Below are 25,306 nucleotides of genomic sequence, written 5' to 3'. Positions count from 1 at the left end.
AAATGATGTTTAAATAAAAAGGTCTTTACCTGGCGCCGAAAAACCAGTAACGACGGTGCCAGGCGGACCTCTTTGGGGAGTGAATTCCATAGGTTGGGCGCCACCGCAGAGAATGCCCTCCTCCGGGTACTTACTCTCCTAATTTCTTTCATGGAGGGTTCCCGGAGAAGGGACTCTCCCGCAGATCTCAAAGGGCGGTCGGGCATATACGGACGGAAGCGCTCGTTCAGGTAGCCAGGACCCAAGCCATTTAGGGCTTTGTAGGTCATAATCAACACCTTGAATTGGGCCCGGGCTTCAATGGAAAGCCAGTGAAGCTGACCATCAGTTAGCACAGTAACTTAATCCCTTATAATAGGAGTTGAAGCCTACCCCAACCACTAGTTTTGCAGTATTTTCCCCTTTAAAAAAATTGAAGTCCCTCTCCTGAGGATTAGTTATTAAAAGTAAGAGCTTGACGCTTATACTTTTGGCCATACTTGCCACTCAGATACATTCCTCAAGAGCTTCTTGGAAACCAAATTTGGCTCTCAAGCTGAAAGCCTTATGATCCCGTTCTTCATATATCCAATGCCAGAACCACTTTTTGAAGGAAACGCATCTCTAATATTTTCTGAAATGAAAACTGGTACATGTTATTTCTGTGTGTATTTAGTGAATAGTATATGGAGAAATATAGTCCTGCATTTGCCACTTCTTCTTGGTTTATTGTCTGGCTTGAACTGCATCTTCTCCTTTTTTCCAACCTAGGTGGTCATTGCCACAAACATCGCTGAGACTTCACTAACTATTGATGGCATCTACTATGTGGTAGACCCTGGTTTTGTGAAGCAAAAAGTGTACAATTCCAAGACGGGGATTGACCAGCTGGTTGTAACACCAATTTCCCAGGTATCCAGTCTGTTCTGTGTGGCTCTTCTGCTCGAAGTCTCTAATGGGAGTGGCCCATAGATGGCAGAATGTTTGCTGCTTGTATTATATCTCTTTATTTGTGTTTTTAAGTGTTGCTGTGAAAAACCCAGAGAGTTTTGGCTGTTGGGCACTATAGAAATGAAATGAATAATACTTCTGTTAGATGGAATGTAATTATTTTGCTTAGCCATAGGATATGTGAAAGAAAATAATTGCATTCTTATGCTGTTCTACTGCTGAACCTTTGTAACAGGCAGCTGCTTGGCTGATGAGCCCATCCACAAATAAAAATTGACTTCAGGATGTAGTTACTCACAGCACCTGTATGCCCTAATACGTATATGTCAGTTTCCATTTCTTTGCCAGGCTCTACTCCAAATAAATTTCTGTTTTCAAATATTTGGTTTTCCTTTGTCCTGTTGTTAGTTGTGGAAATTTGTGTACTGCCTATATAAATTATTCAGTTTCCAAAGAACTCCTGCTTATATCACAACATTTTGAAACTCCATAGAGTAATACTGCACACATTTAGATCTAACTTCAGTCTTAAAAGCTGGATGTTGAATTCTGTATCACTCCGATGCAGTCAAACAATAACTAAAGCTTCCCCTCTAGTTCCTTAGATTGTTTTCATATCTCTGCTATATCTCCTGTTTTGTGACAGATTTGCATAATACTTTGGTGATTCTCAATAGAAGTAATATGCTCCTGTCCTTGGTAATTCCTTTGTGCCTTCCATAGGCTCAAGCAAAGCAGCGAGCTGGGAGAGCTGGAAGAACAGGTCCTGGCAAATGCTACCGACTCTACACCGAGCGAGCCTATCGTGATGAGATGCTAACCACTAATGTGCCGGAGATCCAGAGGACCAATTTGGCCAGCACTGTGCTGTCTCTCAAGGTAAGCAGTGGGTGCATTAATAACCAGGCTGTCATGACTGAACAAGTGCAGAATGCCGCACTAAGCATGTTTATAGATTATTTTCCTCATTTTAAGGATGAGTGAATTTATCTATAAAACTGAACTAGCGTCTTTTTCTTTGGAGTAGAGCAGAGGGGCAAATTTCTCAATTGCCGGCTATTGAGTGCACCATATTTGCATTATGTTTCTTTCTCTGTTGCTCACATACACAGGCTATGGGAATCAATGACCTGCTATCTTTTGATTTTATGGATGCTCCCCCAATGGAGACTCTGATCACTGCAATGGAACAGCTGTACACCCTGGGGGCCTTGGACGATGAGGGGTTACTCACACGACTGGGGCGCAGGGTAGGGTCTGCATTGTTCTTACTACTTACTACTCTCTTACTACTCTCAAGGTGGGTAATAGAAGGGGTGATAAAACTAGGAAGAAACTATGTGTGAGCTGTGTAGTGCACCAAAATATTTTTTCTCCGTATTCCAGAGATGTGTAAAGCTCTGTTCAGTCCTTTTCTGAGATTTTGCCTGAGACTATACTTTTTTTTTCTAATTCCTCATCAGTGCAAATTAGGACTGAATACTGAAAGCAGAATACTTAATTTTGTAATGTTGTGACAAATACAAAAACCATGCCCTGACATTGGTCATGGAGAATAGTTCTCCAAGCATTATCTGTTAGATGTGAGGAAGTGCACTGCCTGTCATCTGCCCATGTGGCTGTGAAAAAACTTTGAGAAGAAAGTGCTTGGAATTACGGAAGCTGAACTAGACGGGCCACAATATACATTTACTTAGCAAAGATTTAGTGAGGAGGCTGTGATGGGAAAAACCAAAAGTAAGTGCAGTTCTTTTCCTTCCTCTCAGATGGCAGAGTTTCCCCTGGAGCCCATGTTATGCAAGATGCTCATCATGTCAGTTCACCTGGGTTGCAGCGAGGAGATGCTCACCATAGTTTCAATGCTATCTGTGCAGAATGTCTTTTACCGACCCAAGGTAAATGGGAGTCCCTTAGAGCAAAAGTGATGGTACGCAGCAAGCGAGTGGTGTGCCGGTCCTAGTTGGGCTGAGATCAGAGAAGGAGAAAATAATCTGGAATGCTCTCCTAGCAGGCAGTGAATTAGACATTGATCCCAGAAACTTGACTTCATATCACATATTCACATGCTTATCCTTATCCCATAGTCCCATAGTCAATTTGCACTACTGGATTCACCCAGTATCAACTTCTAGTTCTCAATGTACAAAAGCAGGGATTTAATAGGCTCAGCATAAAATGTAAATGTTGGTATTTAACTCCTGGATAAGTTAACATAGGGTGCTATCCAATGATACTAGCTGTAAAGCTCCATACTCAAAGGATTATGGGTATCCAGAGGATTACAGGTGTCCAGGTTAGATTTGCCTCCATGCTTCTTTCACTCTGTCCAAATATTTTTCTCTTCACAAGGAGGCTGCCCTTCCCACCCCCAGAATGCCCCTTCCCCACACAATCTCTTTTGTAGAAAGTACAAGATTCTTATGTGTACAAGGGCAATTTATATATTTACCAATGTTTGACATTTGAAGTGACCTCTTGGAGTGTCAAAGGACTATGGCATCCAAATAAGGAGAAGAAAGACCTTACCAAACTAAAGGAATATGGCAATAATGTGACATTTTTATAGGAAATGCCCTTGATGGCAACATACCCCAACTGACAAGAGACCAGGTGGGAAATGTCTGTGTAACAGATCCCTCAGCCTGTTTAAGGGGGGATAGCAGTTTTAATCCATAAACTACTTTTGTTTTCAGTTCAACAGATTATTATGAATCCTGATTGTGGTCAGAATATGTAGTGAGAAAGCAATGGCTTTGATTAATGTTTGTGGGCCCAATAATGAATCTCCAACCATGTTCCATGACTGTTTAGGGAATTGTTTGATATTGTGCATGACTGTGATTAGGGGAGGATGTTAACTAGATCTTAGATCTGCTCCTGGATTGGGGTAAACCAGCCCTTAAGAGGCCAGCAGTGGTAAGATTTGCAATTGAAGCCTACAGTATATCATAGAAGTGAGTACACCCCTCACATTTTGTAAATATTTTATTATATCTTTTCATTGACAACCCTGAAGAAATGGCACTTTGCTGCAATGTAAAGTAGTGAGTGTACAGCTTGTATAACAGTGTAAATTTGCTGTCCCCTCAAAATAACTCAACACACAGCCATTAATGTCTAAACCGCTGGCAAAAAAAGTGAGTACACCCCTAAGTGAAATTGGGCATTATTAGCTATTTTCCCTCCCCGGTGTCATGTGACTCGTTAGTGTTACAAGGTCTCAGGTGTGAATGGGGAACAGGTGTGTTAAATTTGGTGTTATCACTCTCACTCTTTCACTGGAAGTTCAACAAGGCACCTCATGGCAAAGAACTCTGAGGATCTGAAAAAAAGAATTGTTGCTCTACATAAAGATGGCCTAGGCTGTAAGAAGATTGCCAAGACCCTGAAACTGAGCTGCAGCACGGTGGCCAAGACCCTACAGCGGTTTAACAGGACAGGTTCCACTCAGAACAGGCCTCGCCATGGTCGACCAAAGAAGTTGAGTGCACGTGCTCAGCGTCATATCCAGAGGTTGGCTTTGGGAAATAAATGTATGAGTGCTGCCAGCATTGCTGCAGAGGTTGAAGGGGTGGTGGGTCAGCCTGTCAGTGCCCAGACCATACGCAGCACACTGCATCAAATTGGTCTGCAGGGCTGTCGTCCCAAAAGGAAGCCTCTTCTAAAGATGATGCACAAGAAAGCCCACAAACAGTTTGCTGAAGACAAGCAGACTAAGGACATGGATTACTGGAACCATGTCCTGTGGTCTGATGAGACCAAGATAAACTTATTTGGCTCAGATGGTGTCAAGCGTGTGTGGCGACAACCAGATGAGGAGTACAAAGACAAGTGTGTCTTGCCTACAGTCCAGCATGGTGGTGGGAGTGTCATGGTCTGGGGCTGCATGAGTGCTGCCGGCACTGGGGAGCTACAGTTCATTGAGGGAACCTTGAATGCCAACATGTACTGTGATATACTGAAGCAGAGCATGATCCCCTCCCTTCAGAGACTGGGCCACAGGGCAGTATTCCAACATGATAACGACCCCAAACACACCTCCAAGACGACCACTGCCTTGCTAAACAAGCTGAGGGTAAAGGTGACGGACTGGCCAAGCCTGTCTCCAGACCTAAACCCTATCGAGCATCTGTGGGGCATCCTGAAACAGAAGGTGGAGGAGCGCAAGGTCTCTAACATCCACCAGCTCCGTGATGTCGTCATGGAGGAGTGGAAGAGGACTCCAGTGGCAACCTGTGAAGCTCTGGTGAACTCCATGCCCAAGAGGGTTAAGGCAGTGCTGGAAAATAATGGTGGCCACACAAAATATTGATACTTTGGGCCCAATTTGGACAGTTTCACTTAGGGGTGTACTCACTTTTGTTGCCAGCGGTTTAGATATTGATGGGTGTATGTTGAGTTATTTTGAAGGACAGCAAATTTACACTGTTACACAAGCTGTATACTCACTACTTTACATTATAGCAAAGTGTCATTTCTTCAGGGTTGTCACATGAAAAGATATAATAAAATATTTACAAAATGTGAGGGGTGTACTCACTTCTGTGATATACTGTATATGCCTGGATTTGGCCTGCTTGACCCTTGGAAAATAATACATGCATATGATAAAGACTATACATTTATATATGTAATACCAAAAATACAGAGGTACAAGAAGGGGAACTTAGTAGCTCCATTGAAAACATCTGGCTTAATTTAAAAGGAGCAAAAATTGACATCTATTACCTACCACCCAGGCAAAAAGTGGACAAGAATGCAACCTTCAAAAAGTATCCTTGATTTAATACTAACACAGATGATCTGGTGGACAAAATAGCAGCCAGAGGAATTCTGGGAGAAAGTGACCATGTGGGACTTTAATTCTCAATTATAGAGGAGACAAAGATTAAGTACAATCAAACACATACTCTTTCTTTCGTTAAAGAAAGCCAACTTTAACGAGCTGAGAACAATGATAAGCAAACTGCCGTGAAACTCACTCTTAAGGGATAAGAAGTCCAAGCGGGGTGGGAAATCTTGAAAAAGATGCTCCAAGCAAAATTACAAACAATTCCAACCAGAAAAACTGTAGAAGACAACAGAGGAAACCCTCATGGCTCCACAAAACATTAAGTGACAACCTGAAAAGGAAAAAAAGAAGATGTACAGGAAGTGGAAGCAGGGTCAGGCCACAAGGGAAGAATATAAACAAATAGCAAGGAATTACAGTGACAGCATCAGGAAGGCTAAAGCAGGAAATGAACTGAGAATAGCAAGGGATGCTGAGAACAACAAGAAAGCCTTCTTCAAATAAACGAAATGTGAAAGAGAAAGGTGTCCAGCTACTTAAAGTGGATGTCAGAGTGATAACAGGTGGCAAGGAAAAGGCAGAGGTGCTCAGTTCATGCTTTGCCTCAGACACTAATCAGGACTTAAATGATAATGTGGTAGTATCCAATGATTTGTTTGAAGGCTAGACATTTTATTTAAAAATTGTGTTTGTGTCTTTTTGCAGTTGACTACCATAAATATTCTTATTAAGCATTTTAGTGTTATAAAATGTACATTGTAGTAAGGCATAATTCTATGAGTTGCACTCCCAATAGAGGAGCTTTCCCCCATCCTGTATCATGATGGCAAGAGCCAGGCAAGGTGAGACGAGCATGGAGGCAATTCACCTGCATTCCTTTGTTTAAAATACAAACAGCAGCTGGACAGGCTTCTGGTTTTTTTTCTAGCTAAGTCCTCTTTTGATGGGTAGGAAGGGGACTGGAGAGGTCACGGGATATTTTAGAATTCATCCTCTTCCACAATGGCCCACCGACACACATCTCCAAGATTGTATTCAGACCTCATAAGAGAAGATTTCAGTGGTGACATCCTCCCCTCTTCTCACAGTTTTGTTTGCAAGTGTGGTGCCTCAGTTGCTGTCTAAGGGCCATAAGATTGCTCACTCAGTATTTAGTTATATAACTGAGTTCTTTGCATGTTTCTCTACTTTACATTGGAACTCCAGCAAAGTGCAAGATGGCTATTAGGGGTAAATTGACTTTTTGTCTTGCATGTAGGACAAGCAAGCTCTTGCTGATCAGAAGAAAGCCAAGTTCCATCAGACTGAAGGGGATCACCTCACACTTTTGGCTGTTTACAACTCTTGGAAGAACAACAAGTTTTCAAATCCCTGGTGCTATGAAAACTTCATCCAAGCCCGTTCTCTGCGTCGTGCTCAGGATATTCGCAAACAGATGTTGGGCATCATGGATAGGTAAAAGTGTGGTCATGAACAGGAGAAAGATGTGTTTTCAGCTTTAGGAGAAGGTGACTTACTATAGTTATCCATGATTTTGTAATGTCCAGGCTTGATTACTATAATGTGCTTAGGGCTCTCTCTGAGCAGTGCTTGGAAACTTCAAAGAATATGGCAGCCAGGCATTTGGTAGGGGCTGGCTGGGTTGTACATGTTACACGTTCACTGAGTGAGCTTAACTGCCTCCTAGTGTATTTTCTAATACAAAGTGTTAAACCAAACTTTTAAAGCTCTAGGCTTTAGAGCCAGTGTAGCATAGTGGTTACAGTGTTGGGGTGGGACTCGAGAGAACTGGATTCTGACTCAGCCGTACACTCACTGGGTAGGTTTGGGCCAAGCTAACCACCTTATATGGTTGTTGTCAGGATAAAATGGAAAAGAGGGTTATGTGAACAGGCTTGGGTTTTTTGCAGGAAAAAGGTGGGATATAAATATAAAGACTGAGGAACAAATCTTGGTGGACTGCAACTCCCATCAGCTCTGCATGTTTCCCTATGACCTGGAACCTTTAAGCAGAAGAACCAAGTACTCTTCTAGGCATGTTCACCTGTGGTGTTTAAATACTGAAGTCTAAGAATCTCTATGAATCTAAGAATCTTAATGAAACATTTAATTGATATGCTAGGTCAGGTTCAGCTGAGCATGAAATAATTGACTTATTTTTGCAAAAATTATGTTCCACTCTTTGGGCAAAACCCTCTAAGATACGGTTAACAAAAATTAAAGTGACAATAAATAATGCATCCCATAGCATTGTGCCGGGATGTATGCTTATGAATCTGTGTTCATCTGCTGCTTGCTCAGGTCAAGCTTTTAGAAAACCCAGTAGAAGCATCTGTCCCTTTTATCAGTGCTGTGAAGGTTCAGCTTTCCCAAGCCCTCTTTGACTAGGAATGTGTTCTCCATAGGGTGCAGTACTTTACTGAGTTTCTTCTGTAATTTCATTGTCATGATGGAAATAGTAGATCCAGTGAAAAAAATCTAATGCAAGTACTTTCAGATTGGAGAAAAGCCTTATTTGAGAATAGACTTCTAAGCATCCTTGCTTCTGTGGGAGGGCAGGCTTAACTGGTGCTTATATGAAATTTTGTCCAGGCTGAGGGGCTGCATCCTTACAAGCATCTGCTCTAAACCCTTCCACCGCTCCTCTGGTTTGGCAGGCACAAGCTGGATGTAGTGTCCTGTGGGAAAGCAACAGTACGAGTCCAAAAAGCCATTTGCAGTGGTTTCTTCCGGAACGCAGCCAAGAAGGACCCTCAGGAAGGCTACCGGACTTTGATTGACCAACAGGTGGTCTACATCCATCCCTCCAGTGCCCTGTTCAACCGCCAGCCTGAATGGTAAGTGGCTAGGGAATCGATTAGAGAAAGAGACCTCTTGGCAAATTACAAAGCATTTGTTGCCTTAATCCTAGATAGGGAGAGAAGTAAAAGCCCGGAATAAAGGAATGCACTTGTATTGCAAGGGATTTGAGTAATTTGACTCTACCTATCAGGTGACTCTATACTTGATTGTGCAGTACAGTAGCAGATTTATCATTTTTGAGGTGTGGGTGTTAACACATTATTTTACTGTAGCCCTTTGACTATACCTTTCCTCTGTGCTCCTGTGATCTAAAGTGTGAGAGGTTTTTTTTGGTCCCCTGTAGTTTTTTAATTCCTTTTACAAGAACAGTGAGCTGCATGGTACTTCTGTCTGCTCTGGTGTGGCATGAAGTTATGCTCTTAACCAGGGGTGTCCAAACTTTTTGCAAGGAGGGCCAGATTTGGTGAGGTGAAAATGTGTGGGGGCCGACCATTCAGCCTGACATTCTTTGAACCATTAACATTAAATGCAAATGAACTATTTTATGAAAGACTAAACAAATAACTTAACTGCACTAATGTGAAGGGTGATACTGAGATCTCGAATGCATTATATAGGCCAGGTCTGGCTCAAAAACAGTGGTTTTGATGCGCAAGATGTCACACAGGTGAAACTCAGTCTCGTCCTCACGCAGTTCTTGTTAATGTTCATAACCGAGAATGTCTTCTTGCACAAGTATGTCGAACCAAACAAGCTCAGCATTTTCTTAGCAAATGTTCGAATCTCTTGGAACCTGTCTTTATCCAGCTGGCGGTAAAAGTTGACAAGAGGGAGCTGTTGGTGCCGACTGCGACACTCGGCGTCACACTGCAGCTCAGTGAGCTCCAGCTGCAGGTGGTCTGGAGTGTCATCAGGGTCCACAGAGAAAGGAGATGAAAAAAGCGTGATCTCCTTTTCAATAGCTGCAAAATCCCGAAAGCGCTGTTGAAACTCCTCAGCCAGAGATGAGATGTCTGCTTCATACCTCCTTATTTGTGCACTCATATTGTTCTGTGGAAAACTGGTCATTATTTCCTGCAGTGATGGGAAATGTGTGGTATTGGGCTGCATTTGTGACAGGTGCCTTTGAAAAAGTAGCAGCTTGGTCCCAAAGGCTTTGATATGTGAATAAAGTTGGCTTACCACTGCATTTTGCCCCTGAAGGCTCGTGTTCAGCACGTTCAGATGTCGTGTTATGTCAGCTAAAAATCCAAAATCAGTCAGCCAAACAGGATCAGATAGCTCTGGCATCGGTTGTCCCTTTTTTGCCAAGAATTGTCCGATTTCCTCCCTAAGAGAGTAGAAGCACTGCAGTGCAGACCCCCGACTGAGCCATCTTACCTCGTTGTGATACACAACATCTCTGTATTCAGCCTGGATGTCGAGTAGAAACTGTTGAAACTGGTGGTGGCACAGGGCTTTGGAGCAAATATAATTAATAGCCTTCATCACCGGTTTCATAACATGATCATATTTCAGATGGTTTGGCACAGAGAACTTGTTGGTGAATAATACAATGGAGTTTTATAGCTTTGCCTCCTTCTTCGCTGACTTTGTTACAGACTAGGGTTGATAATCCACTTGGCTCGCCAGCCATGGCAGGTGCGCCGTCCGTAATAATCCCAGTGACTTTATTCCACGGTAGTTTCATATCATCTACGGTGGAACAAACAGAAACAAATAAATCTGTTCCTCTTGTTTGGTCCTTAAGGCTCTGGAGGTCAAGTAGCTCTTCAGTCACGTTCATGTCATTGTCCACTCCTCTCAAAAAAATCAATAACTGAGCGGTGTCAGATGCATCCGTGCTTTCGTCGCAGGCTAATGAAAAAAAGTCAAACTCCACTCCTTTTGCCTCTAACTGTCTCTTAATATCAGATGAAACGTCTTCAGTTCTCCGTACCACAGTGTTATGAGCCGGGCAAACATTGGCAAACTCTTGCTACTTTCTCCACCATTTTCATCACGCAGTCTTCAATAAATTCACCCTCAGTAAAAGGTTTGCAGTGCTTGGCAATCAGCGTTGCCACCTCGTAGCTCGCCTTTGTGGCATTTTCATTTGACTCACGGGCTCTTGTGAAAAAGCGCTGCTGTGCCGTTAAAGCAGCTTCCAGTTCCTTCCATTTTTTGCTGCGTTCGTTCCCAGTTAGCTTGTTGTAGTTAGCATGGTTTGTCTGGTGGTGCCTCTTGATACTGAATTCCTTGAAAACAGCCACAGTCTCTTGGCAAATTAGGCAGACACAGTTGTTTCGTATTTCAGTGAGAAAATACTCCAATTTCCACTTGTCCTGGAAGCGGCGGCCCTCGCTGTCAACTTTCCTTTTTTTAGTTACAGTCACCATTTTAAAAATGGGCACACAAGCTTTGTGTCACAAGAGTCACGCGGCGAGAGTGCTGACTCAGGTCTACTGCCATCTTCTGGTGAAATATAACCACCAGCCTTGAAGGAGCAGGAGGCAGCAGGGGACAGCTGCGGGAACCACTGTGCGGTGAAGGGAAAAACGCCGGCCGGCGGGGATGAGTGACAGGCTGAGCCGGCGGGGAGAAGAGGCTGTGGGCCGCTCGCAATTTGAAAACGGGCCGCAATTGGCCCCCGGGCCGGACTTTGGACATGCCTGCTCTTAACGGAACAATAAAGTTAAGAGCATAACTTCATGCCATAAATTATGGCACTACATTGCACTGTTGTAAATTGCCCAGAGAGCTTCACCTTTGGGGCAATATAGAAATGAAATAAATCAATAAAATACCTTATGATAGCTTGTGGTGGAAAAATTCTGACTACTCTTGGCATCTACTGAAATACATTCCACTGAACATTCTTAGGCTAGAAGGCAAAGATATTGGTCAAGTTTGTCCTCCGAAAGTCAAACATACTGCTGGAGTGGTCAACCACCCAATCTGGGGATTGGGTTTCTGTGGGCATCCAAGAAAGTGCTGCTGTTGTTCAGTAGAAGAATTAAGCCAGAAGGGGAGTTCTGTTCTCTTGATAGAATTTAATTTCCCTCAAAAGATGGAACCAATTTGGGAGTGCCTCTGGCCCCAGCTTTGCTCCTTCCTGGATGCTCAGGGGTTAGCTGTGCCTCAATGTGCCTTTATTGTACAGTTTTGGCTGGTGGACAAGAGAAGATCACTTTCCTAGGTAGAATCAGATCTAGCCACTGCTGCCCTAGGCATGTCCAAACTGTGTTAATGTAATTCATTATAGTACATGAAGTTGCCCCTGAATATTGGTCAGAAACTTCAGCTTGAGGGAATACACAAGTAAACTAACTTCTGGAGCCACTTGTTGATCATGACACTCTATTTTGTTCTAACTGTTGGCTTGCATTTTGTTTCCAAATGCAGTTCAGAGTTCTGATTCTTAATTAAAAGCCAGGACAAAGATATTTGAAGGATCACTGCATTCATCGAGTGTGCAATCCCAATTGTCTTGCTGTGCATCCCACCAATTTCAGAAACACAATTGGTTAGGGCATAAGACATTCAGGCACAGTACTGTGGGGTGCTGATGATGCCAAATTTTGATGTCAGATTTGTTCGGGAACAATTCGATTATGATGTCTGATATATTCGTATATCCTTGTTCTAGCTGAGGCTGTAGGTGTGAGAACCAGTCCTTGTATAATGCGTGTGAGAGAGAATTTGTAGAGTAAAAATAGAGAAGGCTTCCGTTGAAGTGCAAAAGATGCCCTAATGCACCTATCCTTTCCCCACAGGGTGGTATACCATGAGCTAGTGCTCACAACCAAGGAGTATATGCGGGAGGTCACCACCATAGACCCCCGCTGGCTGGTAGAGTTTGCTCCAGCCTTCTTCAAGGTCTCTGATCCCACAAAGTTGAGCAAGCAAAAGAAGCAACAGCGTCTAGAGCCACTTTACAATCGGTATGAAGAGCCCAATGCCTGGAGAATATCACGAGCATTCCGGCGACGATGAGCCTTCTTCCTCTCATGCCAGGAACTTTTGGATATCCCTGTACAACACAGTCCTATCCCAGTCATACTTTTGAGCTATGTACTGTCAATTAGTTGATTAAACCTCAAGACATACAGTGGAAGGAAGTATGAGGAAGCACAGTTCTCAGCCACCAGCTGATTGACATCATGATGACTTCTGAGATGCCTTTTATCTTTGTTTAGTTCTATCCAAAGATCCAAGGTTGCTAACCTGCTTACTGAAAGGCCTTAAAAGGTTGAATTTCAATTTGTATGCTGCCCAAATTTTGAACTGAGGAAAAACACAAAACTCTCTCTTCCATTTGGAAAGACTGTGTTTGCTTTAAAACATCCCACTGGCAGCACAGTTGAATGGCTGTACTTTTGGAAGAATGCTCAGACTTCAGTATGGGATAGTTTTGCTTGGATGTCATCTGTCAAGTGTACGGTAATGTCATTGTTCAATACTTGTCCAAGGCCCGAGTGAAACAGGCTACAGAGGCTTTTGGTATAATGTGCACTTCTTTAAAAAAATGTTCACCATTATCAGAACTGCTGTCAGAAAGTAGCATTCCTGTATTTGATCAAAAAGTTTCTGAAACAGGTTTTTAACTTACAAACAAATAAATTGTGTACAGTGTTTGTGTCACACTCTTTTCCTATTTGAAAATGCTGCTTTCCTTATGGTGCCCAGTTTTGCTGTACTTTTAGGGTACACAGTAATAACGTGTGGTATTTGGGGGAGGAGGAAGAAGGAAGGAAGCTACTGTGTTGATGGCTGCATAACTGCACATCACAGCTGCTGGTAGATCTTTGCTTGTGTCCTGGATGTGTCTAGTACAATGAGGATTTGTTAAATAAGTGGTCTTCATTGTGGGCTTTCCCTTAGACTAGAACAGTGATGGTGAACCTTTTAGAGACCGACTACCCAAACTGCAACCCAAAACCCACTTATGTATCGCAAAGTGCCAACACTGCAATAAAACCTGAAAACTGAGGTTTTAGTTTAGAAAAAATAAGTCACAACCAGTCCAAGCAAATACACACACACACACACTTGGCAGTGCACTGACGGGCCGTGCGAAAGCTCGGACAAGTCATGGTTAATGAGTCGTGGCTCGTGATGTCATCGCCTGGCGCCGCTACTCCTTTCTGAGTATGCGCATGGCCCCTATCTACACTGTTACCTGATGCTCGGCTGCGGGGGTGATGCTGGGGCGACTTGGCTCACGTGCCAACAGAGAGGGCTCTGCATGCCCACTGTGGCACACATGCCATAGGTTCACCACCACTGGATTAGAAGCTGTCTGTTGGGTTCAGAGTGCTTAGTTGCTGAGGTACTAAGGGTCAGTTAGCAGAATCACAGTCCAGCATTATAACTAGAAATGATCAATCATACATCCACAGTTGTTTATTTTAAAAGATAAAGCTTCCTCTCTTCCCCGCATCCCAGTCACATACATCCAGCTTCATCTACTCTATTAAATATGGATGGTGCAAGCATTGTACCACATGTTACAGTGGATGCATTTCCTTTGATTCGCTTCCTATCAGACTTTTGTAAGCTGTTGCAAGAAGGTTGAATTAAGAAGCATAATGTTTCTTATACAAAGAGGCACTAGCTAAGTATTAGCAATTATTACAAGGCAATAGGTAATTTCTGCAATCAAAACTTTATAGAAGTATCTTCATACGCCATATATTTTCTTGCAGCACTTAGTTCACAAAAGGAGAAAACCAGTGAGAATGTGCATTTATCATTGCTAAGAGTTAGTATATGGTAGATAGAAGTTGAAATGAAGAGCCAGTGTGGTGTAGTGGTTAAGAGCATGGGACTGGACTCAGGCGATCTGGGTTCTAGTCCTCACTCAGCCATGGAGCCAACTGGGTGACTTTGGGCCAGTCACAGACTCTCAGCCCAGCCTACCTCACAGGGTGGTTGTTGTGGGGATAAGATGGAGGAGGGGAATGATGTAAGCTGCCTTGAGTCCTTTGTAGGAAAAAGGCAGGATATAAATTTTAAAAAAATTCTTTGTCACCACTTTAAGCAGTTAACATTTGGTTTAAATTAATAAGAATGCATCTGTATGATTAGGGAACTGGAAAAGAAAGGTTTCTACGTAAAATATTTAAAAGATGGTGAGACTTAGTCTACAATGAGAAGAAAACTGACATATCTGAAATACTGAAGTGATAAGACTGCCTTCAATCAAAGAAGAAAAGAATGTGTATAGGAGCAGGGGATGGGAGGGGATATGGCTGATCCTCGGAATATTAAGACCTAAATGAGTGTTTGCAACAGCAGGGGTTTGGACCTGTTGGCCTTCTGCCCCCTTCAACTTCTATTAATCTATGATTCTATGATTGACCTCAGCAGTATTCAATGCACTTGTAAATGAAATGTATCAGTCATTTTAATGAGGAAAGATGTGGACTAAGTACTCTTAAGTTTCTTCCAAATGACCATAATTACTCAGATACAAAAACCAGTTTTACTACAAAACTTGTCATTTAGTATTATTATTTCCAATCCCATAATATTCATAATGGAAATTTAACATAACTCCATTTTAAAGACCACCAAGGCAATGCAGGTTTTATTATGGTCATATGACTGAATCAAATTAAAGTTCAAGACATAACACAAGTAAAGCAAAGATGCACAAATCCCATGTAATGCATGCAGTGTAGCTAATATAGTCAACCAGTTTCACTCTTTCTATTAGGTAAAATGTGTCTTGCACAGCCATATATTAAATTCCTTGTGCTGGTTATTTATTTATTTATTTTTTGATTTATATCCTACCTTTTTCCTACAAAGGGCTCAAGGCAGCTTACATCTCCTCTCCATCTTATCCCCACAACAACCACCCTGTGAGGTAGGTTGGGCTGAGAGTCTGTGACTGGCCCAAAGTCACCCATTTGCTCCATGGCTGAGCAGGGACTAGAACCCAGATCATCTGAGTCCAGTCCCATGCTCTTAACCACTACACCACACTGGCTCTCCCGATTAACTAGTAAAATGAACATCAATTATGTGAAAACAAATAAATTAAAAGTTGCAGTATACAAATGAAAATGTCATGGTTTCAGAGTTCCTACATAGACTCTTCTTGAAATGGAATTCTAACATAGGCATTAAATTTTGCAAGTACAAATCTCTGTGAACATTTGTTTTCTTAACAGTTAAAATGATGTAGTACCATAATCTGGCAGAATTCCGTGAGTCATAGGAACATGTTCTTTTGGTGACAGAATACAGATTTTTGTCTTTCAGTATTGCCTAATTTTGGGGTTGATAATTTAAATGCCTGTTGTTGCACAAGAAATTCAAATGAACCAGTTGAACTAATTTTACATATGTAGGATGTAGAATTTATTATGTGTCTGTTAACGTAAGATGTACAGTAGTTGCCACTGAAAGGAGAGTAGAGCTGCAACAACCATGTTAGTGCCTGGTCCACACTCAGCTATCACAGACCCTTTAGCAGTTCTTTGTGGTCTCTGTGCATCACACCTATGGGATTGGCATCTGAGCAGAGCCTCTTCCCAAGAAGCTTCTATAGCTAAGCATTCAACTGGGCAGGCCCCTCCTCTTCCTGTTCCAGGATAGCCAGGGAAGAGGCTTCCACCCATCCATCAGTTCTTTTCCGACGTCCATTGAGTCTAAATTGGGAAGCATGTCTCCACTTGAGTATTTGCATTCTCTCCTTTTCTCATATTTGCGCCTCAAAAACCCTCTCTTTCATTCCTCATTTTCACTCTCTGCCAAAAAAGCCTTAACAAAAATATATTTTTCTATCCACTGCTCCTTGCATCTCTCTCTGGGTTGCCCATGCCTTTCTGACTATCTCCTCCTTCTGCATCTACTGCAATGGTGTCCTCACCAGCTTTTCAGAGCTATGCTACCCAATGGCCTTTCTCTCTGCTTCATCTGCCTGGGCAAGGGATATGTCATGGAGGTCTGTCCTCACTGCCAGGCCTTCACAAAACAGACCCATAGACACCAGGCTGATTGCCTGAAGTCTAAACTCTGGAAGAAAGCTCTCCAGGTCGCCAAATCATCCAAACAAAGACAGGACCACCCTTCTACCTTGGTGTTGAGAGGTGTCTTGACTGAACATTGATCATTGTGTTGTGTCAGGGCCATTTGCCTGGTGACCATACAGCCAGGAGTTCTGCTAAATGGTTGAAAAAGAGAGCCACCAGTGTGTCAAAAAAAAAGAAAAAAAGAAAAAAAAAGAGGAGGCACTGTATGAGCCCTCATTGCCCAGGAACACCAAGGATCTGATCCCCATCAATCATTGGCCAGTTGCAATCCCTGAAGCTGAGGGAGGACTCAGCTACTGTGCTGGAAGGGGAGTTCAGAGGCAGTCCCACCAGGTTGTTTGACCACCCATCACCCCAGACATTGGCATACAGGAAGTAACATTCCTGAGAGCCACATCCAATGCCCCTTGAGACTGTCTTGCCCATCCCTGGGTGCCCCATTGAGACTGACACCACTACCATTGGAAAGCAGCTTGACGCCAAGGCAATTCACCATGTCAGCATCAACACCATGCTCGGGTCAGGAACACTGGGAATTATTCCACTCTTTCCTCATCGTTTGAGACTGGGCCTCCATAAAGCATACAATGATCTTCTGAAATTCTTTGTTGCATTTCAGTAGGCAACCTATATTTTCAATATGATCTTCAGTGCTACTTCCTTCTGGGAATCCAACTTGAACAGGCATTTTTCATTCCATACATTATCTGTTGCAATATCTTGAGCATCACTTCACTTGCATGAGAAATTTGTGCAACTTTGAGTATCTTAATATCTGCTTAGTGTTTCTGCTTTGCTTTTTCATTCAGAATGCAATGTTGATACATTTTTCATTAGAACAGATTTTAAAATAATGTTGCACCAGTCCTGGGAACACTCCATAGCTGGGGTATTGGTGGAAATGTCTCTTCAGTTACACTTAGAATAGGTTTATGCTATAGAAACAGCCTGATCATCTTCCAATCCAGGCCATAATTATCACTTTCTCTTGAAGTGAAGGAAAGTGTTTCAAGTGCTCAAGATAATTTTAGCTGTTTTGTTAAAAGAAAAAAGCAAAAAAAGAAAGATAATTGAGCTAGGAGAATACTGATTCTAAAATCAGCAATGTGAATGGTGAAAATGAAGTGCAAATTCCCTTCAGTGACTTCACTGGCCTGGATCAACTAGGTTATAATTCTTCAGGAGCCTGTCTGTTGGGAAACAACCATACCTTACTATCTCCCCAAATCTATCCAGGGTTTACTACTGAATGAAAGTCTCTACACAGCAGTGAGAGTACTTTGCTAAGAGAATATATTTTCAGTCTGGGGACAGATCAGATGAACTCCAGTTAGTTCTAAAAACTGCTTAATCTTACTTTTGGGTTTTCCAATCAACATTTCAGAAAGATTAATCGACCCATAGTGGGATGAGCTGTAAGCCCACCCCTTGTGGCTGCTAGCTAGATGCACCTGACCCTACAAGAGCCAAGGGTCCAACCAGCAACTGCACAACTGTATCAAAGAACAGCTGTAGCCTCCCATGGCAATGGGTCCCAGACGAAGTGGAACTGCAGAAGAGTGCAGGTCAGGACAGGTAAGACAAGCCTTTACCTGCACAAAAGGGCAACAAGAGAAGAGTGCACAGAGTACAGACAGGGCACGTACGTTTATCCCAAGGAAGGTACTGCTGTTTCACCTCATTGTTCTGTGGATTTTTTTTCTCTAACGGACTGACAAAATCTGGCTTTGGAGGGCGGGGTGGGGTGGGGGATTCTGTCTGATTTTTCCCACCCTGGAAATCTAATTGTCACTGTTACATCAGGTTTACAGTAATGCCCACTATTGGAGCATTTCCTTAGAAACATAGAAAAAGTCAGAAGGGGTCTCCTGGGCCATGTAGTCTGACCCCCGGCTCCAGCTGGCTCCACTCATTTCCTTATCACATACAATGTTATCATAGCAAATACCTTTGTGTAGCCATTATTTAAAATCTGGCCTTTCCATCACTCAAGGCAGTTAACAATAATAAAATACCAATAAAAACAAATTTAAATTAAACATAACCCCCAAACAACAAATCAGTTAAAGATGAACACAACCGTAAAAGCACAGAGCACATAAACAGTGTCAGCAACTAGTTTACATGTCAAAGTCCTGCTGAACAGAAATTAATTTGTTCTCCTTCCACTGGCAAACAAAGAAGGGGACAATGAGGTCCTCCTCACAAGGACATTCCAGAGACTGGGAGCAGCCACTCAGAAGGCCCTCCCTCATGTCTCCACCAAACATTCCTCTGATGGCAGTATGGCCAAGAGAAGGGCCTCTGCCTCAGACTGGGCGGACTGGGTGATCTTCCAGATATCCTGATCCCAAGTTGTAGAGGGCTTTGTAAGTCAGAAATGTTAAAAACAAGAAGTCCAAATAAGCAATCAGCACTTTGAGTTGTGCCCAGAAACAGACAGACTGCCAATGAAGCTGTTGTAAAAGGGGAGAGACACTCTCCCTACAACAGGCCCTGGTCAATAATCTGATTACAGCATTTTGGGCCACCTGCACTCTCCCAATCCTGTTGCACTCGTGTAGCTCACTTCAGAGAGATGAGGTATCTTGGGAAGTTTCAGCATTTGCTCAGTTCGTCAGGAGGAGGATGCAAATTTGTGGCATTTCTTCCATAAAATGTTTATTTACTTGGAGCTTTAGATGAGGGTCCACTATATAATCAGCCCAACAGATCCACATTCCTCCAGGGATTTAATACAAACAGCTGAATCAGGCTCATATAGGGTGACTTCCTGATATGCACACAGACTTTGCTTCGCTCCTCTCTTTAGTTTATTAGAAAAAAAATTAATGTTGCAAGCTGCATAGTGGTCCCTCTTGGGATAGTTGGCAGCTTACAAGTGCAAAAATAAATGAATAGATTACTAAATGGCTATCAATTCAAGAGCTGGTGGAGGGGAGAAAGAATCCTTTCTAATTAGAGGCACTAAGTTGTAAGGGACCCCTGGAAAGTAATTTAGATTGACCCGCCAGACCACTGAAAACAAACAGGCAAACCAAAATAACAGTTTTCCTGTAAGACACAAATGCACAGATCTTAGCCAAACATTTTTTAACAAAAATCTAAACAGATTTTTAGATTCAACTAGATTTAGATTGTTAGACTCCCACAAACATCAGCAAATGTTTCCGGTATTGCTACAAATATGCAGAACAGAGTTCAGTTCATTAAGAGTCTCAGAAAGCTAAAGACATGTAAGTGGCCATCCCAGATAGAACTCCAAACAGGAAAATTTCACACTGCAACTGTTTGTTAAAGCAGTCCATACTTATTGTTCTTTTGACATCCAGCAGTGATTCATAAATCGTATTTTATTGCCTATAAAGACTTCCATCACTTTATTATACTGCCATTGACAGTCTTCAGGGAAATGTACTGATACAAATTTCATCAGCTTGATCTTCAAAGAGATTAAAGAATTGGCTTTCAGGGAACATATCTGTTCTCTTAAAGCTAAGGCGGCTGACCTATAGAAGCAAAGAGAGGTAGGCATGCTGAATGAACAGACTAGCAGGGCCCAAACTCTTGGATGACAGCACCTCTATAGTCACAGAGGAAGAGGGACTTGGGGAGGAGGGTGTCCTGCTGAGGGAAAGGACAATGATGCTGTAGAAGGGACACATTCCTTGAAAGGCAAGTGTGCGTCCTATTACATGGAGGATACCCCTTTGAGGGGCGGGGGACTTCTGGTAGTGGGAGGCTCAGTCATTAGGAACATAGAAAGCTGTGTTTGTGATGGACGTGAGAACCACATAGTGAATTGCCTGCCTGGTGCAAAGGTTGCAGTTATCACAGAATGGTAGAGTTGGAAGGGGCCAAGAAGGCCATCAGGTCCTGCTGTTGCTGGTCATCCATTTATGCCATCCCACTCAGATGACTGTCCAGTTACATCTTGAATGTTCCTAGTGTGGGAGAGCCCACAGCCTCTCTAGGCAACTGGTTCCATTGTCAATCCCATTCCATCACATGCCCTCTAGATAGCCTTGTCGATAGTGCAGGCATGGAGTCAATGATCATGATCTATGTTGGTACCAATGATGTGGGGAACTGTAGCCATGAGGCTGAGGTCCTGGAAGCCAAATTTAGGTTGCTAGGTGGAAGGTTGAAATGCAAGACCTCCACAGTGGCTTTTTCAAAAATGTTTCCAGCTCCACACCAGGGCCAGCTAGATGGGTGCAGCTGAGGAGTCTCAATGTGAAGGGGAGAGGGTGTTGTAGAGAGGAGGGTTTCACATTGGTAGGCACTGGGGAACAATTTGAGACCAGCCAGCATGGTACAGGAGGGACCAGAATGGAACCAGGCAGTTGGCATGTAACATTAAGAAGGTGGCAGAGCAGCTTTTAAACTGAACTCTGGAGGAAAGCCGACAGAAGATGGGAAGCATCCAGTGTGGGACAAATCATCCCTAGTGGAGGAAGGGGAGAATTTATTGCACCAAGAAAATACCAAATGGTTGGCCAAATGTAGGAGGGAAGGAAGTAGTTAATGAGGTTATGCTAAGGCATGATGACCAGTTGGAGAGGACAAAGTGCCAGAACAACAGCTGACCATGGCTGGAGTGGGACACAGTGCTTAAGTGTTTCTGTGCAACGGCTAGAAACCTAAGGGACAAAATGGGAGAACTGGAGTACCTGGTGCTAAAGGTAAAGCTCGATATAGCAGGCATTACAAAACCTGGTGGAGTGGAGATAACCAATGGGAAATGGTCACTGCTGGATAGAAACTGTATAGGAAAGAGGCAAGGGCATTTTGGAGAAGGTGTTGCCCTCTGTTGAGAAGGGCAAAGAGTTCAGCAAAAAAGTGAGAGGAGGACTCCACAGAAACACTGTGGGTAAAAATTCTTGGCTCCAAAACTATCTTAATCATAGGAGAATGCTACTGTCCCCAGGGCCAGAATGCTCATGGTGCTCTTGAGACGGGAAATGACATCCAGAAGGCCACCAACAAAGGCAGTACTATAATAATGGGAACTTTCAGTTGCCCACACATTGACCGGATAAATGCATGTTCCAGCTCTGACAGAGAGGTTACATTTCTTGATGCCCTAAATGACTACCCTAGAGCAGTTAGTCATGGAGCCATGCAGAGGGAAGGCAATCTTGGAATTAGTCCTAGGCGGGGTTGCCCAAACCATAGTACAGGATGTAAACGTTGTTGAGCCATTAGGTACCAGTGACCCTATACCATGGGTCCGCAAACTATGGCCCGGGGGCCAGGTCCAGCCCGCCGTGCCCATTCATCCGACCTGCCATTCCCATTTGGACCTGCCGCGCGCGTGCCTTTGCGCACACCTGCTGCTACCCACTTCACCCCGTGCGTGGGGAGGCAGCGGTTTGCTCGCTTGAAGAACACGACGTCCAAGCGAGCAAGCCACTGCCTCGTTTGCCCGCCTCATGGCGCATGTCTCTCCCTGCCTCCCCTCCCCTCGCCGTGTGCACCCACCTGCACCTCGCCTCACCTCGCCTCGCCGTGTGCCCCGCCCCCACCTCAGCGTGTGCGCCCGCACGCACCACCCCTGCCCCGGCCGGTGCACAGCCCTGGCACCACCTTTCCAGCCCGTGCCAAGCACCAGCAGCTTTCAACGGGCCTCCTGGTGGAAAGGTTTGAGGACCCCTGCCCCATACAGTTAGGGAGAAGACTGCCAAAGAGGCTGAGCACAGTTGCATTTGACCTCAAAAGAGGAAACTTTCAAAAATGAGGAAACTGGTAAAGAAGAAGCTGAAGAGGGGAATCACTAAATTTAAATTCCTTCAAAGCACTTGGAGATTACTAGAAACACTATAATAGAGCCACAGATAATATGCATACCATGTGAGAAAAGGTAGCACAAAGTCCAGGAAATAGTCAAGGAAGCTATTAAAAAGCTTCCTTCAAAAATGGAAGTCTTGCCCATGTGAAAAGAACACATGGTACCACAAGGCTGCACAAGGGAGATGCAAGCAGATAAGCAGAGAAGCAAAGAAACAGTTTGAAGAGCACATCACTAACTATGTCAAGGTTAACAATAAATAATTATTTAAATATATCAAAAGAAAGAAAGCAGCTAAGGAAGCAGTTAGGCCAGTGGATGATAATGGAATTAGAGGAGCATTAACGGGGGGATGAGAAGATTTCAGAGAAGCTGAATCAATTCTTTTTGTCCGTCTTCACAGCAGAGGATGCAGGCAGCCTTGCTTGCGAGGCGCTCCTTGTCCCATACATTGTAGTTGTGCTCAGCAAGGATCAACTGTTGTGCATAGTAGGCACAGGCCTGGAGCAGCAGACGTGGGCTTTGTCTCTGAGAAAGTACTGCCCCAAGGGCCTGACTTTAGGCAGTTGCCTCCACTATGAAGGGTCAGGATGTACTAGGATAGGCACTGAAATAAATGCAGACTTTAACTGAGGAAACATCTCTTGAGCTTCAGGGATCCAGGAAAATTTCACTTCCTTTATGAGCAGAGCAGTGAGAGGAGCAACCTGAAGGTTGTGCATGCAACTGAAGGGAAAAGCCTGTAAAAACTGGCAAACCCCAAGAATCGTTGAACTTCCTTCACATTTTTGAGGGGTTCCCAGTCTAGGATGGCTTGAGCTTCTTAGGATCCATGCGGAAACCCATAGGGGATATAATGTAACCAAAGAATTCCATAGAGTCCTGGTGAAATGTGCATTTTTCCAAGTTAGCATATAGGCAGTGCTCTCGAAGCTGGAGAAGGTCTACATCAGGGGTGGGCAATTAATTTTCCTATGGGGCCACATGAGACACTTTGACAGTTGTTAAGGGCCGGACCAATACACTTACAGCTCTGCTCAATATATAGCTCTATAAAAACAGTAAATGAAACATTACAATGATACAATGAAAATGTGGAGCACAGAACAACACTATTGAATGAATATTCACAAAAACATTAACATTACATGAAAAGCATTAAATTCAATTCAATTTAGCAGATCCTTCAAAATAAAAGCAGTGCAGTTGTATTGCTTGCATCTATATTATGACGATATATATTTGCATTGACTTTTAATTTGCCAGTGACCTCATGCAGGCCAGTCAGGGTCAGCCATCGGGCCGGATGTGGCCCACGGGCCGTACAATGCCCAGGTCTGGTCTACATGAACATGTTGCATATGTTCTTCCAACATCTCAGAAAATATTAGTATATCGTCTAGATGAGCTGCAATGAAGCGATCCAACATGTCATACAGAGTATCATTTACAAAACGATGGAACGTGGCATGGGCATTGGTTAGGCCAAATGGCATAACTAAATAGTCAAAGTGGCCATATCAGGTTTGGAATGCTGTTTTCCATTTGTCACCTTCGTGGACTCAGACTAAATTATAAGCACTTCATAGGTCTAGTTTAGTGAAGATTTGGGCCCCCTGTATTCATTCAAAAAGTTCAGGATTGAGGGGCAGAGGGTACCAATTCTTCACCGTCACCTTGTTTAACCAATGGTAATCAAAGCAGGGGTATCGCCTGTCATCTTTCTCTTTTACAAAAAGGAGGGAAGCCCCTGCTGGGGATGTGGAAGGACAGAAAAATCCCCAGGCCAGATTATTGTCCTGAGAACCTGGACTTCAAGTTTCGATAGGGCATAGATGTGCCCAAATGGAACTTCTGCTCCTGGATGAAGATCTATTGGTCAATTGTAGGGACAACAAGGCAAGGTTTCAGCCCCCTTCTTCTCAAAAACATTGGATAGGTCTTGGTATGGGAGTAGAAGCAGGGCTGGCAGGGACTGTCTTCACCTATTGGGAGGGGGTCAGATGAAGCTGTGTGACCAGTGGTGGATGCTAGCCAGCATCTCACCACTGTTGTGATGGGTTCTTTGAGGCATTGTTCCTGGCAGTGTTGTGAATTGAATTGGATAGCCCTCCGCACCCAGGAGACGATGGGGTCATGCAAGGTCAACCAGGAGATTCCCTAGGATCACCAGGAAATGAGGAGTCTGGATGAGTTTGAAGGAAACCCATTCCTGATGATTTGGAGTGACCAGCATGCCTATTGGTTTCACTGCTAGAGTAACTGGGCCTGAAGCTAGAAGCAAGTCATCTAGGCCCTTGGCTGGAATAGGTTTTTCCTCAGGCTGCACTAGAATATGGCATTTCTTGGCGAATTCCAAGTCCATGAAATGTGGGGAAGCTCCAGGATTAAGCAACCTCTCCCCACAGAAACCCCCCTTGAGGCAGGAGCAGCTGAACCAGAAAAGTGAAGTGGGGATGAACTGAGATTGGGTTTCCCCCTAAGACCACCAGAGAGGGTTATTTCCTGCTGCTGACTCCTTAGTGGGGCAAGTATTGACCTAGTGGCCGCTTTTACCACAATAGAGGCAGGGACCCTAATCTCAGAGCTGCTGCTTCTCAGTTGTTCTTAAATGATGCCACGTGTCATCTATTTGCAGAGGAGGTGGACTCCAGAGGAGGTGCTGCGCTGGAAGGGGCTGGAAGGGCCTTCGGAAAGGCATTTCGGAAAGGCACATCAGAAATAGAAGCTGGCATGGATTGAGGCAGCCCTGCAATTCCTTGCATTCTCCTGAGAAGCAGGCCAGGAAGTGTGGCGTGGCATGGGAGGCACAGCTGAGTTCCAAAGCGTCACCTCCTGCTGCAGGGCATGCACCTGGGCTCGCAGGGCTTGGGTCACGTTCCTCCTGTCAGTGACTGTGAGCGCCAGGTCGAGGTGCAAGGGGCCTCAGCAAACTGCCAGTGTCTGGGGTGTGGACAGCTGACTATC

At 43.8% G+C, this 25,306-nt stretch overlaps 1 protein-coding gene across 1 annotated transcript in view; it reads left to right on the top strand.

The window, feature by feature from the left end:
• DHX8 (DEAH-box helicase 8) overlaps positions 1-13,147 on the top strand; it is a 34,905-nt gene extending 21,758 nt beyond the window's left edge. Inside the window, exons 17-23 of the mRNA XM_044447328.1 lie at positions 751-891; positions 1,654-1,809; positions 2,043-2,180; positions 2,697-2,825; positions 6,981-7,177; positions 8,380-8,559; positions 12,280-13,147. Of these exons, the coding sequence (XP_044303263.1) occupies positions 751-891; positions 1,654-1,809; positions 2,043-2,180; positions 2,697-2,825; positions 6,981-7,177; positions 8,380-8,559; positions 12,280-12,499 (1,161 nt within the window). The 3' untranslated portion in view covers positions 12,500-13,147. The remainder of the gene's footprint in view (positions 1-750; positions 892-1,653; positions 1,810-2,042; positions 2,181-2,696; positions 2,826-6,980; positions 7,178-8,379; positions 8,560-12,279) is intronic.
• The last annotated feature ends 12,159 nt before the right edge of the window (positions 13,148-25,306 follow it).

Source organism: Varanus komodoensis, unplaced genomic scaffold (genome assembly GCF_004798865.1).
Source record: "Varanus komodoensis strain SLA01 unplaced genomic scaffold, ASM479886v1 scaffold51, whole genome shotgun sequence".
Lineage (NCBI taxonomy): Eukaryota > Metazoa > Chordata > Lepidosauria > Squamata > Varanidae > Varanus > Varanus komodoensis.
This window is presented reverse-complemented; position numbering and strand designations above follow the sequence as displayed.